The sequence below is a fragment of the Bison bison genome, unplaced genomic scaffold (genome assembly GCF_000754665.1).
Source record: "Bison bison bison isolate TAMUID 2011002044 unplaced genomic scaffold, Bison_UMD1.0 scf7180017864289, whole genome shotgun sequence".
In the NCBI taxonomy this organism is placed as follows: Eukaryota; Metazoa; Chordata; class Mammalia; order Artiodactyla; family Bovidae; genus Bison; species Bison bison.
The window spans coordinates 3,603,418-3,621,262 of record NW_011494861.1 but is presented as its reverse complement, the minus strand read 5'-3'; the positions used below and the strand labels follow the sequence as shown (position 1 = coordinate 3,621,262).

Sequence of the window (17,845 nt, the reverse complement as noted above, 5' to 3'; positions counted from 1 at the left end):
GGGCACCCACTCTGCAGTTGAACACTTCCCGCCAGGGTCAAAGGGTAGGAAGGAGAGCAGGATCTGCTGAGGAAGCGCAGCTACCGCGCCACCACCCCGAAGACCCAGCAGGCTCCGGGCACGAGGCGAGCTGGAGACCGAGCTCCTTGTCTGGGTAACCTGGGAAGCAGAGGGTAAATAAGTGGCGCCTTAAGATAAACCCTGTAGCAGCAGCAGTGGCGGTCAAAGGAGGCTGCTGGAGACGGCAGCAGCTGTAGGAGTCTCTGGGGCGATTGGAGTGACCGACGCCAAGGCATTTCAGTGCCTCTCGTGTTCTTATTTTTTAACCTCTGACTATGCAATTCTGAAACCTCCCCCATTCGGGGGACCAGACAGCCCGATAGACACCTACCACTCTCCTCCCGCCCTGGTCTCAAAGAACGGAAGATCTCTCCCTAACGCCTTTAACCATTAAGAGGAAAGCGATGGAGGAGCTGAGCGCTGATGAGGTGAGGAGGTTGGGGGACACCTTGGGAGATTAGTTGGCAACTCTTTGGCGCTTTGGGTAGGCGTGATACTGCGCCAGTGGTGCCTGGCCTTTGGTCAGCGATGGAGATGACATCTAAGAATAAAATGAGTCCCTAAGAGGGTCTCCGATTGTATTCTCTTATATTTCTTTGCCTTTTTTTTGCATCCTGTATTCCATTTGCCTCTTTTCGAGTTTTCTTTTAGAGTCTAAAGAAGAGGAGAACATATTGAGGTTTTTATTCTTTTTTTCAGGGTATTTAAGCTAGAAGGGCTAGATTTACATCAAGTTGAGTGTGTGTGTGTTTGTACACGCGCCTGCGCGCGCACGTACGTGTGCGCGCGCGCGCCTTACTGCAGAGATTGAAAGAATAATTTTGGGTGGAATCAGAATGTATGGGTGTATGTTTTTAAATGGATTTGAAATCCCGAGTATGTGTGGACACGTCATTGTATAAGTTGACTGAACATTACGTGTGTGTTTGGGGGTGGCCTACAAACAGATTCTTTGATATTTAACAAAACGTGTATCTTCTCAATAGCTTAGTGAATTACAGTTAAAATTTAGCAGTTTAACAGACCAGTAATGGCTTCTGGCGTACTTCTCTTGCAGCGTGATTTTTTCTAGTTTTTGTCCCTTTCAAACTCGTGTTTTGCTGTAGCAGACACTGAACAGGAAGCAAATGGAAGCAAATGACTTTGAAAATTCCCCCTATTATCATTTCTGAAAGGATTATTACAGATCCCTTTCTGGATGATTTCTAGATTATTTAATAATAATCTTAAAAACTGGCATTTAGGGTACAGGGAATTTCCTGTGATTCTGTTGACTCCCCCCCCCCCTTTAAAAAAAAAAAAACAATGAGTTTCTCTTTCAGGACCCCTCCTGACCTCCTTGTCTTCTACCTACCATTTCTTCCACTGGTTCTTGTAAAACTTCTGTACAGTATTAGAAAAGTAGTTGTCAGTCAGGTTGGTTGTACTGTAAAACTTCCATGCTTCAGTTTTTGCTACAGAGTAGTCAATATGTTTACCTAGAGACTAAAATTCTCCAGAGTGAAGCAGGCGAGTTGGGGGCTAAGGGTCAGGTAGGAAAGGAAGCAAATAATTTTGTTGCTTTGATACCTGGCTGTTAAGAAAGTCAGGATTACCCATTCTGTGTTACTGACTTCGTTTTCTAAATGCATCAGTAATGTAATCTTAAATTAGAAAAATATTGAACAGCTTCTTTCATATAGGAACCATCAAGAGATCCTCTTAGAGGCACTTCGTTTTGTGTCGTTTTTTTAAAAGTGCACCCCCCCTTAAAAAAATATTAATCCTCATGGATCATTTATCTTAAGGCCAAGAGTTTTTAAGTAGTAGAAATTACATTTTTCTTGACATTCTCTAAATAGTTCCTGGTTTAGAAGTTTTTACATTCTTGAGTTTTTACCAAGAAATTGTTTTCAAACCATTAAAGTATACAAACCAGTTAAAGAGCTGTATAATCTGAACTGCAGCTTTTTACTTTACCCAGTCCTTGAGGGAAGGTATTAACTTTTTTGACCATATAAGGAACAAATGTAATCATTGTGGAGGAGATAGATATTTTTCAAGGTCAACAGAATATTAAATATGAAAAATTTAATTCACTAATACAAGATCAATATAAACTTATGTTCAACAAATTAGTTGGCCTGACCACAAAGGGACAGTTCAGTAATTTTACTCTCAACAGAATCTAGAATAGATCTTTTTTGGGGAAAAGTTTAAATTTTTAAAAAATCCATTTCCTTTAATTCTGGCGTTAGGTGAACAGTTCTTAACAGAAACATTTCTGAAGCTTTTGCCTTATTGTTACTCTGTTGGTGGAAACTTGTGTCATAGGTGTGGTAGGCGACATTGATTTGGTTAGATAACATTTATGTTGTTGAAAATTCAAACATGCATCTCAGGATGTAAAACAGTCAACATCGTGACCTTTCAATCTAAATTAGGGAATCAGGTAAGACAGGATTTTATATTTTAGCAAAATGGAAATAGATGAGAATGTAATCCATGAAAATTAGAGGCTGCTATAACCAGGCTAGGGCTTCCCTTGTAGCTCAGTTGGATAAGAATCTGCCTGCAATGCAGGAGACCTAGGTTTGCTTCCTGGGTCGGGAAGATCCCCTGGAGAAGGAAATGGCAACCTACTCCAGTATTGTTGCCTGGAGGATTCCATGGACAGAAGAGCCCGGTGGGCTACAGTCCTTGGAGTCATCAGAGTCAGACACGACTTAGCTAGTAAATCATCATCATCATCATCATAGCCAGGCTAGTAGCTTTAGAAGATTGTACATTATGGCTACTTTTTGGTCCCTCTCATTGATCACCTTGAATTCTTGTACTTTTCCTTTCTTGTGCTTTTAAGGAGAGTATTTCTTTAACTTCATTGCTGTTTCTATAGCACATAGAGCAGATCCATGACTAAGTTTATTCTTTCCAGGAACCGCATTTCAAGGTGTTATTATTTACAGTGCATTCATCCTGTACCCTGCTCATGTTTGTTTATTTGTTTTAATACCAAAATAATGCTGTGATTAGAGCAGGTATTTTAAACTGTTTTCAACTGTGGTGATGATGTGTTTTAATGGAAATGATGTGCTTTGCTTTGCTTTGTTTCTTTTTTTTTTGGCAAAATCTTTATGACCTAGTTCATCTTTAAGAGAGCTGGCTGGGATTCAGGGTGTGGTAAAGGTTTTAGAAGTTGTCTTCCTTCCCAAATGCAGAATGTGTGACCTTGGATATTTTAGCAGTTTTTTCGGTGGAAGGGGACCGATATTTATTAACAGTCTTAGAAGCCTGCTCTGTGCCAGTCACTTTATAACCATTGTTTCATTTGATAAAACAGACCAGTTCAGCAGATCCTTCAAATTTCCTTGTTTTAAAGGTGAAGCAACTGAGATTTAGGTTAAGTTCATAGTGCCCTGGCTTAGAAGTGGCAGAATTGGAGTTCATACCTAGGGTTCCTGATCTAAAAGCTCTTTTTACTGTATTTTACTGCCTAACAACTGGCAATAAATTCACCACAGCTTCTCTATAAATATCCTACTAACATGCTTGATCTGCATAACTTTTCTGTAAAAGTGTTGTTCTTCATGAATTCATTCATGATGTGATCAAGTTTATAGTCTTTTTGGTGCTGACTCTCATCACACTCCTCCAATTATCATTCACTCAACAACTGTTTTTTAAAAAGATGCTGTACATCCCCAGCAATGTATTAGGTAGTTTAAGAGAAGCAGTCTTTTTCTTAAAGAAATTATTATGGGATTGGGGGATGGGTAGGGCTAGGTAGGAGTCCAGCAATTACAACACAGGGTGCTAAGAGCTATTTTGGACACGTGCACAGTAAGACTCCTAAGAAAATCAAGAAGGGAACCCTGGTGGGATAGCATCTTAGTGAAGACTTTGAAGAAAAAGTGATGCTTGGGGACTTCCCTGGTGTTCCAGTGGTTAAGACTCTGCCCTCCCACCGCAGAGGGCACAGATTTGATCCCTGGTTGGGGAACTAGGAACCTGGATGACTCATGAGTACCCCCCCCCAAAAAAAAAAAAAAAGGAAAACTGATCTTTATACTGAGCAGTAGTTGTCAGGCAAAGGGCTCTTGGAATGGACTGTGAAACTGGGGAGCTCAGGAAACTGCAAGTAGTGGGCCTGGAGATAGGATTTGTGGGGGAGTGGCTACAGGCAGACAGGCACCAGATCTCAGACAGTATTCAGAAATGCTCAGGCGTTTGAACTTTCTCAGTAAGACTGTAACAAGCCTTTGAGGGGTTTTAAGGGATTAGATGACTGGCAAGGTGTCGAAGGTAGGTGGAAAGAAGCTGGCTGCAGGCTGAGAGATGCATTCAGAGATTGCTACTGCTATTGAGGAGCCAAGCAATGGAGTCCAAAGGCCTTGGCAGTGGGAATGGAGGAGAGCAGACAGGAGAAATTTTGAGGATCTAAGTTAAGCCACTTCTGATGCTCAGGTTGATGTGAAGGAGGTGGAGGCAGGGCAGGAAAGAAAAAGATAACTCCTTGATTTCTAGTTTGAAAGAAGGATGGACTGGAGGAGAGAGAAGAAATTCTAGACAAGGAGCAGATTGTGGAGAAAGAAGATACTTGTTTGGGTCACTGAAAGATGACCCAACATAGAGGCCCCTACCCCTGGCCTTTCTACTCTAGCATCTCCATTTCTGACCATTTCTTTGTAACAGGCCTCATGACTTAAGCTCACTTTTTTCCCCAGGAGATAATTGCTGCCCCTCACTTTATAACCAGGATTCTCCTGAAGCCTGGTAGGAGAGTGGAATGTTACCTCTCCAGACCCTTTCTCAACTCTTTTTGGTTCATTTTAGCTAAGAGACAGAGAATGGTAATGATGTTAGCTGATATTTATGAATTTTAAATATGTGCTAAGCACTTAACTTGCTCAATAAAGTTGGTATTCTTATTCCCTTTTTACAGATGAGAAAATTGAGGCTGATAGCAATTAAGCAGTTTGCCAAAAAGTGCACAACTAGGAAGTGGTAGAACCTGGATTCTAATCCAGAGTCAGATTCCAGAGTTCTTAATCCCATTACTAAACTTCCTCCAAAAGAATAATCTGAGCAAGTTGTAATGGTTATGGCATTTTTATTTTCCCTTTTGAGATGGAAACTGGAAGCATTAATCCCTTGTTACCATTAAGAGTGGAGCTCATCAAGTAGCCTTCTATTCTTTTATGGGGAAAAGACTGCAAGATTTCTGATGAGGGGGTCCTTGGATCTTCAGGCCTTTGCTTCGCGCACAGAGCATTTTCTGAGACGGTACTTGGGGTGTGTCTAGGTGGAGACAGCTTCTTGTAGCAGCTCCTTCAATGATATTTGCTATTTACTTGCTACATGTCAGACACCACGTGAGACTTGCTGGTATGGGGCTTCTTTCTGGTGGGAGGAGACGTGATAAATATCCACATAAGCTGTCATTTGGTGGGCTTCCCTGCTGGTCCAGTGGTTAAGAATCCTCCTTGCTGTGCAAGGGACACCAGTTCGACCCTTGGTCCAGCCAGATCCCACGTGCCTCGGAGCAGCTAAGCCTGTGAGCCCCAGCTGCTGAAGCCTGTGTACCCTAGAGCCTGTGCTCCACAACAAGAGAAGCCACTGTAATGAGAAGCCCTCACATCGCAACTAGAGAAAAGCCCACTTGCATCAGCAAAGACCCAGTGCAGCCAAAAATAAAGAAATAAATATTTTTAAAAGATGTCATATGTGATGGTACCATGGAGAAAGATAAAATAGGCTATAAAGGGATGGAGAGCAGTAAGGATAAGAGAAGTGTGTGCAATTTTGGGAGGTGACTTCTGGAAAAAAATTTAAAAGATGATGGAGCCATCTGGGGGAAGAGTGTTTGAAAGAATAGGGGACAGCAGAAACCAGGGGCACGTCCCCTACTGCTTCAGGAACACCATGGGGGTCAAGTGTGGTTGGGGCTGAGCAAGGACACAGTGGCAGGAGGTGAAGTCATTCACTCACTCGAGAAACCTTTACTGAGTTCTAACTGGGTTTCAGTCAGTTCTAAGACACTCCCCGTGCCGTGCTACCGTGCTAAGTCGCGTCAGTTGTATGTGACTCTGTGACCCTATGGACTGTAGCCCACCAGGCTCCTCTGTCCATGGGATTCTCCAGGCAAGAATACTGAAGTGGGTTGCCATTTCCGTCTCCAGGGGATCTTCCTGACCCAGGGATTGAACTCACGTCTCTTAAGTTTTCTGCATTGACAGGAGGGTCCTTTACCACTAGCACCACCAGTTTTAGTCAGTTCTGAGATGCTCCCCACCCCCTTTTTTTCCTTTACCTTTTCAAATCTTTGAGCTTGGGATGCTTCTTGGTGTAATCGTGGCTGACCAGGTGGCAGTTGTGACACAGTTGTCATTTCCTGTTTATATGCAAACCTGGTTATACCTGTTCGTGTTGTTGGCCTTCAGTTGAGCACTATGCATGATCAATTTAGTTGCCATGTTAAATGCATGCGTGTTCAGTCACTCAATTGTGTCTGATTCTATTGTGATCTCGTGGACTGTAACCCTTTCGGCTCCTCTGTCCCTGGGATTTCCCAGGCAAGAATACTGGAATGAGTTGCCATTTCCTCCTCCAGGGCATCTTCCTGACCCAGGGATCAAACCCGGGTGTCCTGCATTGCTGGTAGATTCTTTACCACTACTCCGCCTGGGAAGCCTGCTATGTTAAATGCCTTCCCCCAAATTATACTTTGATCAGCAGTGAAAGCAAATGTTACTTTGTATGAAAAAGAGAAATGAAAATGGCAGTGGGAGGGGTGGTCTCAACTTGATATCAGTAAAGAAAATGGTTGAAAGAATCACCACAATTTCATATTTTGGCTTCTATTGGTTATTTGTTGGGGCCCTGGGGCTTCTCTAGTTGTGATATGCGGGTTCCAGAGCTTGAGGGTTCAGTAGCCGGGCACGTGCAGTCTTAATTGCTCCATGACGTAGGGATCTTAGTTCCTTGACCAGGGATGGAACCTGAGGCCCCTGTGTTGTAAGGCAGATTCTTAACCACTGGACTACCAGGGAAATGGCAATTTCATATTTTATTACCAAGCAACAACCGATTGCATTAGGGAGCCGTAGAAAGGCAGAAATCCATAAGTCTCTGAAACTGTATCACATTTTGAAATTGAACATACAGGTAGAGGGCTTCCCCAGTGGCTCAGTGGTAAAGAACCACCTGCAGTGCAGAAGCTGTGGGAGATGAGGGTTTGATCCTTGTGTTGGGAAGATCCCCTGAAGGAGGAAATGGCAACTCACTCCGGTATTCTTGGTTGGAGAATCCCACAGACAGAGGACCCTGGCGGGTTACAGTCCATGGGGGCACAGAGTCGGATATGACTGAAGTGACTTAGCACAAAGCACATACAGTTAGCAGGATTGCCTTTCATACCCAAGCAATGGATTTGAAGATCAGAGATACATCACCTTTTCAGAAATTTCAAAGCAATGAAAGGCTGATAAAACTGATTACTACTCTGGTTTGGTCTGTTAAGACATTTTGTTGTGATTTAGTAGGTAGTGGGTTTTTTTTTTAACCCCCTTTGTAATGCAAAAAATAGTGTTGCAGTTTACAGTCAGTGACATTTTGTATATGATGATACATCGTATATGCCCAGCTTTCTTCTAGACCATGAGGCTATAGGAATGAGCAATGTAAGCAGAAATCCCTGCCTTCATGGGGCTTACATTTTGATTTCTGTTTTAAGAGAATCATTTTAGAGGCTTCTGTGAGGAGAAAAGATGAAGGAGGAAAGAGTGAAAGTGGAGAAGAAAGGTCAGGAGGCCAGCACAAGAGTCCCAGGACCAGGGTCAGTGGTGGAGAAGGTGAGAAAAGGTCAGACCAAGAATAGTCAGATATTTTGTGGATTGATATAACAGAGCGACATGAAATAGCAGCTGCTTACACCAGCTAGATGGTTATTTCTGTCTAAATAGAAGTCTGGGTGGGAGGCTGGGGCCACTGTGGTAGGCACCTTCTGTCCAGTTGTTCCAAGTATCCTAACATATGGCTTCCATCTTTGTTCCACGTCTATCTGCACTGTAGCCAGATGGAAGAGAGGAGAGGGGAAGGAGAAATCATGCTCCTCTTTTTTTTTCTTGACTGTACAGCATGTGGGATCTTAGTTCTCCAACCAGGGATTAAGCATTAGGAGCAGCATGCAGTCTTAACCCCTGGACCACCAGGGAAGTCCCATCATGCTCCTCTTTAATGGCACAGCTTGGAAGTTGCACCAGTCACTTCTGCTCGCTTCCCATTGGCCAGAACCTAAGTCACATGGCCACAGCTCCTAGCTAGGAGGCTGAGAACTGCAGTTCTTGCTGGGTTAGCTGTGTGCTTATCTAGAAGTTCTGTCACGTGGAAAGGGGTACTGTCAAGGCATTATTGTTTAAACCCTTCTTCCGAGATCTAAAACACACTCCATGCCTTCCCTCTATCAGCCTCCAGAATCTCCAGGTGTTACACAGTCCAAGAACCTTTAGATTAAAATGCAAGTTATCAGCTGCTCTCCGCTCTCTGCTCCCCGCCCCCATGTGCTGTGGTGGAGTTGGATAGAAGCATGGAAATAAGTCCCCTTTGGCAAGAGGAAAAACGGGGAGTACACATCCCTCACTGGTCCACGGCTATCGTCAGCTCCTGCCAGGCTGCGGCGTGGAGGCTCCCTGCCTTGGCAGCTGTGGGTGTTCCTGTTGCAGTCCACTTAGCAGCCCTGGCTACAGTCCACAGGGTCGCAAAGAGAACTGAAGCACGCACACACGTGCTTTCTTGGAGGAACTGCCCTGTCCCGGCCCTCCGTGGTAGCTTTTCAGTGTCTGTTTTCCTCTGGGGCAGGTCATGGAGGATATCCCCTTCCTGGAGCTGAGTAGTGTCTCCAGCTTGTCTCCTTCAGGAGACCGAAGAAGTTGACTTCTTCAGTCCTGCTTGGTCTCCAAATTACCATACTAAGCCAACTTAGACTAGTCTGTGGCCATGACTTAGGCAGACCTGTCTTCCCTTTTATCTCTGTCTGCAAATCGGCAAGCTGCAGCTTGAGTATGTCTTGTTCTTGCGGGACTTCTTGCTTAAATTGGCAAGAGGCCAATAGGCACCAAACTCTGAATTGTTCAACCAGTTCCCCTAGAATTACAGTCCAGGTAGACATGCAGGTTATTTTCTGAGGTGTCACAGCTTTTACCAAACATTTTATTGTGGCCTAACAAGGGTTATAAACTTTCATTCTGCAATATCTGTGCCCATGTTGAGCCCTGAGTCATTGCCACATATTTATATTCTATCTAGGTTGATTACTTCCGGGTTCCAAATTCTGTGCATTACTTAGGATACTGGTTTGGCTGCTGCAGCAGAGAGATCCAAAATAATAATGGTGTTAATATGATAGAAGCTAATTTTTTTTCGAAGTAGAAATCTGGGTAGGTGGTTGCAAACTGGTTTAGTAATTCCTTGATTTCTAGGGAGCCAGACACATTCTGTTTAGTGCTGTCATCCTCTGTAAGTGGCCATCTAGTTTGTAATCCAAGATGGCTGCTCCAGTGCCTGCCTGCACATCTGCATTCCAGTCTTCAGGAAGGAACTAAAGGGGAGGGCATGTTTTTGTCCATCAATGGCATGATCAGATGTGTCACCTGTCATTGCTTACATCTCCTTGGTCAGAACTTAGTCACTTGGCCACAGCCAGATACAAAGGTGGCTGAATGTATAGGAGGAGGTAGCTAGCTGTCTCTATCACAGTCATACCAAGAGTTATAGTCTCTGCAGCTTGGAAGAAGGAATTGTCTTATACTGAGGTGGGAAACATTGAAATAGGAGATTAGGGACTTCCCTGGCAGTCCAGTGGTTAAGACTGTGAACTTCCACTGTAGGGGGCACTGGTTTGATCCCTGGTTGGGGAGCTAAGATCCCACATGCTACTCGATATGGCCAAAAATTAAAAGGAAAGAGGAGATTAGAGGTAGAAATTAAGCTATCCATTTTAATCGTATTCTGGTTATATTGCTTATTATTGATCCATCTGGAGATGTTAAGTAGGTTGTTGGATATATATTTGGCTTGCAGTTCAGGAAGAACTGGGGTTGGGGACTCCAATCAGAAAGCTGTCAGTATATTTTAAATTGCAAGAATGGCAAGATGACCTAGGGAGTGAGCATAGAGAGAGAGGAGAGGAGGTCAGAGGACTGAACCTTGAGCCATTCCGGCGTTTAAGAACTGACGGGGGACAGCCACGGAGGTAGAAGGCAAGACGAGAGAGCCTAGAGTTCTGGCATCCAGGAGAAGAAAGTGTTTCATGATGGAGGGGAGGGTTCCACTCTGTCAAATGGCAGTAAAGTAAATGAAAAGAAGACCAAGCCTTAGGATGGGATTTGGCAACATGGAGGCCATTAGTGACCTTGGCTAGACCCATTTCATTGCCGAGTAGGTTCAAGACACAATGAGACAGAATGAGAGCAGAGAATACATTGTTCAGGAGTGAGGCATCAGCTCCAGGGATACACTGTGGAGCCATCCATAGACTGTGGAAGCTGTGGGTTTAAAAAGTGGGAAGAAGATATTTAGGGAACATGTCCTTTTTTAAATTTTATCTTTTACCTCTCCCGGATACAGACTTCCCAGGTGGCTCAGTGGTAAAGAAGCTGCCTGCCAATGCAGGAGACGCAGGAAAGGTGGGTTCAATCCCTTGGTCAGGAAGATCCCCTTGAGCAGGAAATAGCAACCCACTCCAGTATTCTTGCCTGGACAGTTCATGGACAGAGTAGCCTGGTGGGCTACAGTCCATGGGGTCACAGAGAGTCAGACATGAATTAGTGACTAAACAACAACAGCTCCCTATTATGATCACTGGTTCCTTTGTTCGTTCAGTAAATATTTTTCATTCGTTACTCTGTTCCTTTCTTTCCCCGAGGTAGGAAGTCAAGGTGTAGAGGTAGATTTATTTGTATATTTTTTCCTAGCTAGGTGTTCAGGACCTGAAGAGTTCCAAGTATAAATTTTAAACCATAGTTTGGGCACACTGAATCATATTGCAGCTAATTATTGTAAAATGACTTTATTTTGGGTTTGGTTGTGCTGCTGTGGTGCGTAGGCTTCTGTTGTTGTGGAGCTCAGGCTCTCTCTAAGGCCTTCGGGGCTCAATAGTTGTGACTCCCAGGCTCTAGAGCACAGTCTTGATGGTTGTGGCATATGGCCTTAGTTCCTCTGTGGCATGTGGGATCTTCCTGGATCAGGGATTGGACCTGTATCTCCTACATTGGCAGGCAGATTCTTTACCACTGAGCCACCAGGGAAGCCCTGGCCCTGATTGTTCTTGTTCCCTGGGGGGTTGGGTTCTTTTTTTTTTCCCTGCCTTATTGCCGGTAAGATCTTAGTTCCCCCACCAGGGATGGAACCCACTTCCCCTGCAGTGGAATCATGGAGTCTTAACCACTGGACCACTTGTTTACTGCTTTTTATCCATCTCTTGTCACAAGGCTTGGCATAGGGTGCCCCAAAATAAATATTTGCTGAGTCCATGAATTGACTGCAAGGTGTCTTTCCTTGATTCCCAGTTCTTGTGTTGCGGTAGTTTTTTGTTTTGTTTTTGCCATATTAGTTAGGTTAAGGTATGTACTGGAAAACAACCTTATTGTCAGAGTTGTAGTTCAGAGTCACCTGCACCTGGGTTTTAGGTGGACCAGCCAATTGGATGACCAGAGCGAAGTGCTTTCAGAGTCTTAGTTTCCTCACTTGGAAAGTGGTGGTCTGCATCCCTGTCCATGGTGTTCTTACTGTTAATTGCAGGGATACATAAAGTGCTTTGTGCAGTGCCCTGGCAGAGTATGTAGGTTCCTGCAACATATTATCTCTCTTTTTCAGAATAAGACTGAGTTGTACATGATTAGAATTTCAGTTGGTGCTCCTATGACACCAAACAAGACCTTTGCATGTAATGATGCCAAAAGCATGGAAGGAGGTCTGTTATTGGTTAAGGCGAGAGGCTGAGGTTTGTTTGAAAGGTTGGATTGCAGTCCTCTCCCCCAACCCCTTAAAATTCTTAAAGTCTCTTCTCACTCAGGCACCATCTTTTATGTGAAGCCACACTGTTACTTGTCTCACCTCCTCCTCCTTTTTCTTAAAATCTGGAGTGATCAGGTGGCCTGCATGTACGAAGTGAGTGAAGGAGGATCGAGGAAGTTAGGAAGGGAACTGTGCAGACAGGAGACCTGAGAGGAGTCTCAGGAGAAACACGCTGCATATGGGGGCCAAAACCCATATGCGAGGTGACTCAGTCTGCTCGAATCAGATGACTCATTTTACCTTCTGAAGGGACTGTCCCCTCCTGCAGGGCTGGGGAAGGGGAATATCTGAATGAGATGCCACTGTGTGATCTGCTTACCAGCTGCCATATCTTCAGCATTATTTGAAAAGTATAGTCAAGCTGGGCAAACAGGTATCTTCGGGGTTTCAGTATTGAGAATACCTGGCCTTGACTTAATTAGCTTTCTAGTTAACATTGTGAAATACATTCTGTTCACATTGTTTCTCTGTTCCCCGTCAGGGTTTGGTATAGGTTCTAGATGTGTAAGAGTGTCATGATGATTGTGGGTAGCCATTCCCTTCTCCAGGAGATCTTCCCGACTGAGGGATGGAACCCAGGTCTCCTGCATTGCAGGCAGATTCTTTACCATCTGAGCTACAGGGAATCCCAATTTAATTAGTTTAAGTTTTCTGCCTAGATGAGGTGGCCCTTTGCTTTTATGGGTTGTTTTGTTTTTTTGAAGCTGAACCAGGATTTCCAGACAAATCATAGTGCACACCTGTCACGTGCCAGCTTCTCTTCTAGGATCATATCAGGCTGGATCTTTGGTTTAGACTTCTGTCTGTACTTGTCACCAGCACTGGCTTCATGGGAATGTGATCTGCAGACAGAAGTGCCCCCCCAAGTGGTTGAATGCTCTGCTGTTGGCATCATGAAATTCTTAATACTTTTGAGCAGGAGGCCCTGCATTTTCTTTAGGTACCAGGCCCCACAAATTCTGCAGCTGGCCCTGCTTTGTCACCGGCTTTCTCTGTACAGGTGGATATGTATCTGGGGAGAGTTTGGTTAGGTTCCACAGTTATAGAAAACCATGGGAAAGCTCATTAAAGAGATGTTCAGGTTTTAATGGGGAAAGTCTTAGTATATGTTAATAAGCTCCTACTTAGAGTAGAAACTTGTAGTAGAAACTTAAATTTCTACAGTGTGAATTGAATACGGTATTGAATCTTTGGATAGCTCATTTAACTTCATCAAATAGATTTTTTTTTAATCAAGATTTTTATATAGAGGCGTTTACTTCCATATTTTTCATGTATATCTTTTTTCTCCAATCTTAATGAAGCACCTTTTGTATTTTGTCAAAAATATTGATCATATTTTTATAGTATAAGCACTTGCTTTTTGTGAATTATGACTTGGATGTAAAACTATAGCTCATGTTTTAAAATTAAAAATTTTTTAATTAAAAAATGTTATCTAACAGCGAGTTTTCTCTAGTGTGAGTATTTTTTCTGTAAATAGTTATTTGTGCTGTCTAATATACAGATTTCTCATTTTTAAAAATAATGAAGTACATTTAATGTTAGAGGTGGAAAAATTCTGTGTATATGAAAATCCTTGGGGGAAAAACTTATTTCTGAGAAGGAAATGAAAATTGGTGGAAAATGAAAAACTATCTAGCAGCTTTTACAATCAGTAGAATTTTTTATGTGTGATTTGATTTATTCATAAAATTGTCATGTCTAGGGTATTGAGGAATATGAACATTTAGAAAAAAGCAGGCAATAAATTGTTGTTGTTGTTTTCTGACTGTGCCTCATGTAAGCAGGACCTTAGTTCCCCAACCAGGGATGAACCTGTGCCCCCTTTCAATGGACGCTCAGAGTTTAACCACTGAATCAGCAGGAAAGTCCCCCTTTTTAAAAATAATAATAACTTTAAATTTTTTGAGGCAAGATGAAGGAAATTTTTTAAATATTGAAAAACAAAACCAAAATCCTTTTTCCTTACTGTATATAGACCTGCCAGAGGAATTTACACTTTGATTTCAGCAATAAATACTTCGTGGGCCGGTTAAAAAATATTAACATACATAGAGAAAAAAAATGTATAGCCCGTGGATGGAGGAGCCTGGCGGGCTACAGTCCACAGGGTCGCAAAGAGTTGGACACAACTGAGTGACTTCACTTTTGAGCTTTGAACATCAGTTATGTAGAGTAGATGTTTAGAGTGTCGTTTATGACATTTTTTGTCTTAGGATGCTGCCTTATGACAGCATATATACCCTTGTGTTTGGTGAATGCTAGTTAATTAGCTTTCTACTTTTATGTTAACCTTTTAGTTATGATAAATATAGACCAGGCATCATTTCTGTGGAGTTTCATGGAAGAAGTGCCTAGTTTTTTTTGTTTTCCTTCAAGACCAGCTTGGGGTAGATGGGTTGGTCATCTCCTAGGGCTTTTGTTTGTTCTTTTTTACTTTGTATAAATGTCATTATACTCAAATAGTTTGGTGATTTCTGGTCTAGGGAAATAAGGCTAAAGCAGTCTTTTGCCTTGAGATGTTATGATTAGAATGGCTTGTGATTGGGAGAATTTTAGTGAAGGCCAAGTAGAAACTATGCTTGTGAAGCATCCCATTGGACACCTCTTCATCTTTTTTGATGTTCATGTGGACAGGTAACAAAGCACATTCACCCACACTGATTATATGAAATTGTCACTATTTCTGGTTTTAAAAGGGACTGATGGCATTTGAGATGACGGTTAACCTGTAGGAGGAACTTAAATATGAAAGATTCATGTTAGGAAGGGAACTTTTATTCATACCAAGAATAAGATGTGTGTGGCACGAAGTGGCCCAAAGTCAGTATTTTCTTGCTCTGCAAGAGACCACTTTCTTTAACCCTGTTGTGTAGATCTGCTAGAATATGGGCTTTGGAATATTCAGAGTTGGTGTGAATGTACAATTTAGAGATTAGAGAAAATGAGCTAACCCTGTTCTGGAAGAATTTACAGTTTTGTTTCAGCAATAATTATTTTCCAAGTCAATTTAAAAAACTCTTTTCACATGGCTGGGCTGCTGAAAATTCTTTAAAATGTTTAATATTGCCCGTTTCACTTGGCCTTTTTTCAGTGACTAGAAACCATTCTGTGGAAGGGTGTCAGGAGTAGCTGTAATTTGGTTGCCAGGTTCTTCTGGTTAACCAAGTGGGATTAAAGATTAGAGTGGGGAGCATAGCATCTCTATTATTTGGGGTGTTTTTGGAACCATTTTATGAAGACATAAAATTGCAGCTATAGGAATCATTAAAAAAAAATTAGATCCAGGACTTCCATGGTGGTCCAGTGGTTAAGAATCTGCCTGCCAGTGCAGAGGACATGAGTTCAATACCTGGTCGAGGAAGATCCCACATTCCTCGGTGCAACAAAGCCCATGCCCCTCAACTACTAAAGCACATGTGCCTCAAACCTGTGCTCCACAAGAGAAGCCGTGCACTGGAATGAAGACTAGCCTGTGCACTGGAATGAAGAGTAGCCCCCGCTCACGGCAACTAGAGAAAGCCCGAGTGCAGCAATGAAGACCCAGCGCAGCAAGATAAATAAATTAAAATTCAAAAATAAATATAAAGGCAGTACAAAAATATAATTGACAAAGGTCGCTCAGTCGGATCCAACTCTTGTGACCCCATGGACTGTAGCCTACCAGGTTCCTCTGTCCATGGGATTTTCCAGGCAAGAGTACGGGAGTGGGTTGCCATTTCCTTCTCCAAGTCAGATCCAATGAAAACAATCTCACTCTGAGGAAGTTTCTCTACTATATAATGTTAGGCTCTTGTTTCTGGTGGTGTCTCCTAATTTCATAATCAGTTAACAGACCTGGTGCTTTTCACAGATCTGATGTAGCTGTGATATTTATTCATACTGTTTGGGTGAAACAGAGCCCTATGCCAAAGGAAAAGTGTTTGAGCTTAAAAAGAAGACGGGCAGAGCAAAAGGATGGCAAAAACTTGGAGACTGACGTTAGGGGAAAAAAAACGATTGTTTACTGTGTGTTGGGGGCACTTCATTTGTTCAGCAAGTATTTGCTGAGTGCTCTCTGCCGTAAGCGTTGTTATAGTTACAGATGCAGTGAGTACAGCAGACCGAGTCCCTGTTCTCTTTGTATTGTGCTCTGGGGAGTCAGACCACACACCAATAGATAGAGACCAATTCAGGTAATATGTTTCATTGCCTTTATCTCTGATGACTGTCCTGCAAGATAAGTGATGTTTGTTTATTTTTTTTTTAACGTGGACCATTTTTAAAGTCATTATTGAATTTGTTACAATATTGCTTATTGTTTTATGTTTTGATTTTTTTGGCCATAAGCCATGTAGGATCTTTGCTTCCTGACTAGGGATCGAACCTGCACCCCCTGCCTTGGCAGGCAAAGTCCCAACCACTGGACCACGAGGGTAGTCCTAGATATGTGATATTTATATCATCACCACCTTCTGAGTGGGGAAACCAAGACCCAGAGAGGTAATACAACTAGAGATGGGTACAGTTGGACCTGGAGTTGGCCCCATAAGAGTGTGTCTACTAAGAGTGTGTCCTGTGGACGACCGTGAAGACGGCCTGGAGTAGGAATCACTCACACACGGCACTCGGTCCCTTGTTTCACTTTCAAGAGGAATTTTTTTTTTTTTAATCCTCTAATATCAAATGTTTGTTTTAATACTTATTTACTTGGTTGCACTGGGGCTTTAGTTGTGGCATGTGGGATCTAGTTCCCTGACCAGGGATTGAACCTGGGTCCCCTGCATTGGGAACAGGGTTAACCAGTGGACCACCAGGCAAGCCCCTCTAATATCAAATGTCGATGAAGAGTCTAGAGTAAGTCTTTATGATTATAAGCTAATTATTATTTTAAATTGAAGTAATAATACTAATGTTTTCAGTGTTACAAGGTGACTCAAGAAAGTACCTTTGATAGTTAAGCCCTCGCCAGCTGGTGGAATGTGCTTAGGCATTCCCAGTGTTCTCTGTACTATTGAGCAGATGCAGGAAGTACTGACATCAGTAATTTTTGTTGGGCTTTGTAAAACTCCATGTAATGGAAAACCACGTAATCACCGCCTGGCATTGGAGAATTATTAAGGGTCAAATCTTTTTTTCTCCCTAAGACAGAACAGTTTACAGTCTTGTTTCTAATGACAGTAAAACCATTGCCTTGTCATGAGCCAGACTGCAGGGTTGGTATTGAGGCTAGTTATGTAGGTGTGAGTGTCCTGTGGTAAAGCAGCCAAGGCAGTAGAGTTCAAAAGACAATTAGTTTGAAAATTGTGTATTTTGCCAGTAATTGCTAAAACTTGGCCTCAAGATAAGAATTTTGTGCTTTATTTTTGAGAGATTTATGAGAAAAGTATTGGAGAAATATTTATGGAGGAAGTCAGGTAACACCTTGTCTCATTCCTTTCTCAAGTGAGGGAAGGGGAACCTGGCGGGCAACTGAGGGAATGTAGGTAAAGAGAGGTGTTGGAGTAGAGGGGCCCCAGCCTGGGGCTGAGTACAGGGCGGTCAGGTAGATAGCAGGTGACCATGAAATGGTTGTGTCCAAACCGGGACTCTTGTTTCCGAGGGGGCTTTGGCTGCTACCTGGCAGTGCACTCCAGGTGCGTGTGTGAGTGTAAAGTTGCTTCAGTTGTGTCCCAACCCTTTGTGACTCTATGGACCTTAGCCTGCCAGGCTCCTCTGTCCATGGGCTTCTCCAGGCAAGAATACTGGAGTG

General features: G+C 42.9%; 1 protein-coding gene across 2 annotated transcripts in view; it reads left to right on the top strand.

The window, feature by feature from the left end:
- The first annotated feature begins 6 nt into the window (after positions 1-6).
- UBE4B (ubiquitination factor E4B) overlaps positions 7-17,845 on the top strand; it is a 121,493-nt gene continuing 103,654 nt past the window's right edge. For both annotated transcript variants that reach the window (XM_010849916.1, XM_010849915.1), the window contains exon 1: positions 7-488. In XM_010849916.1, coding sequence (XP_010848218.1) covers positions 465-488 — 24 coding nt within the window. In that variant the 5' untranslated portion in view covers positions 7-464. The remainder of the gene's footprint in view (positions 489-17,845) is intronic.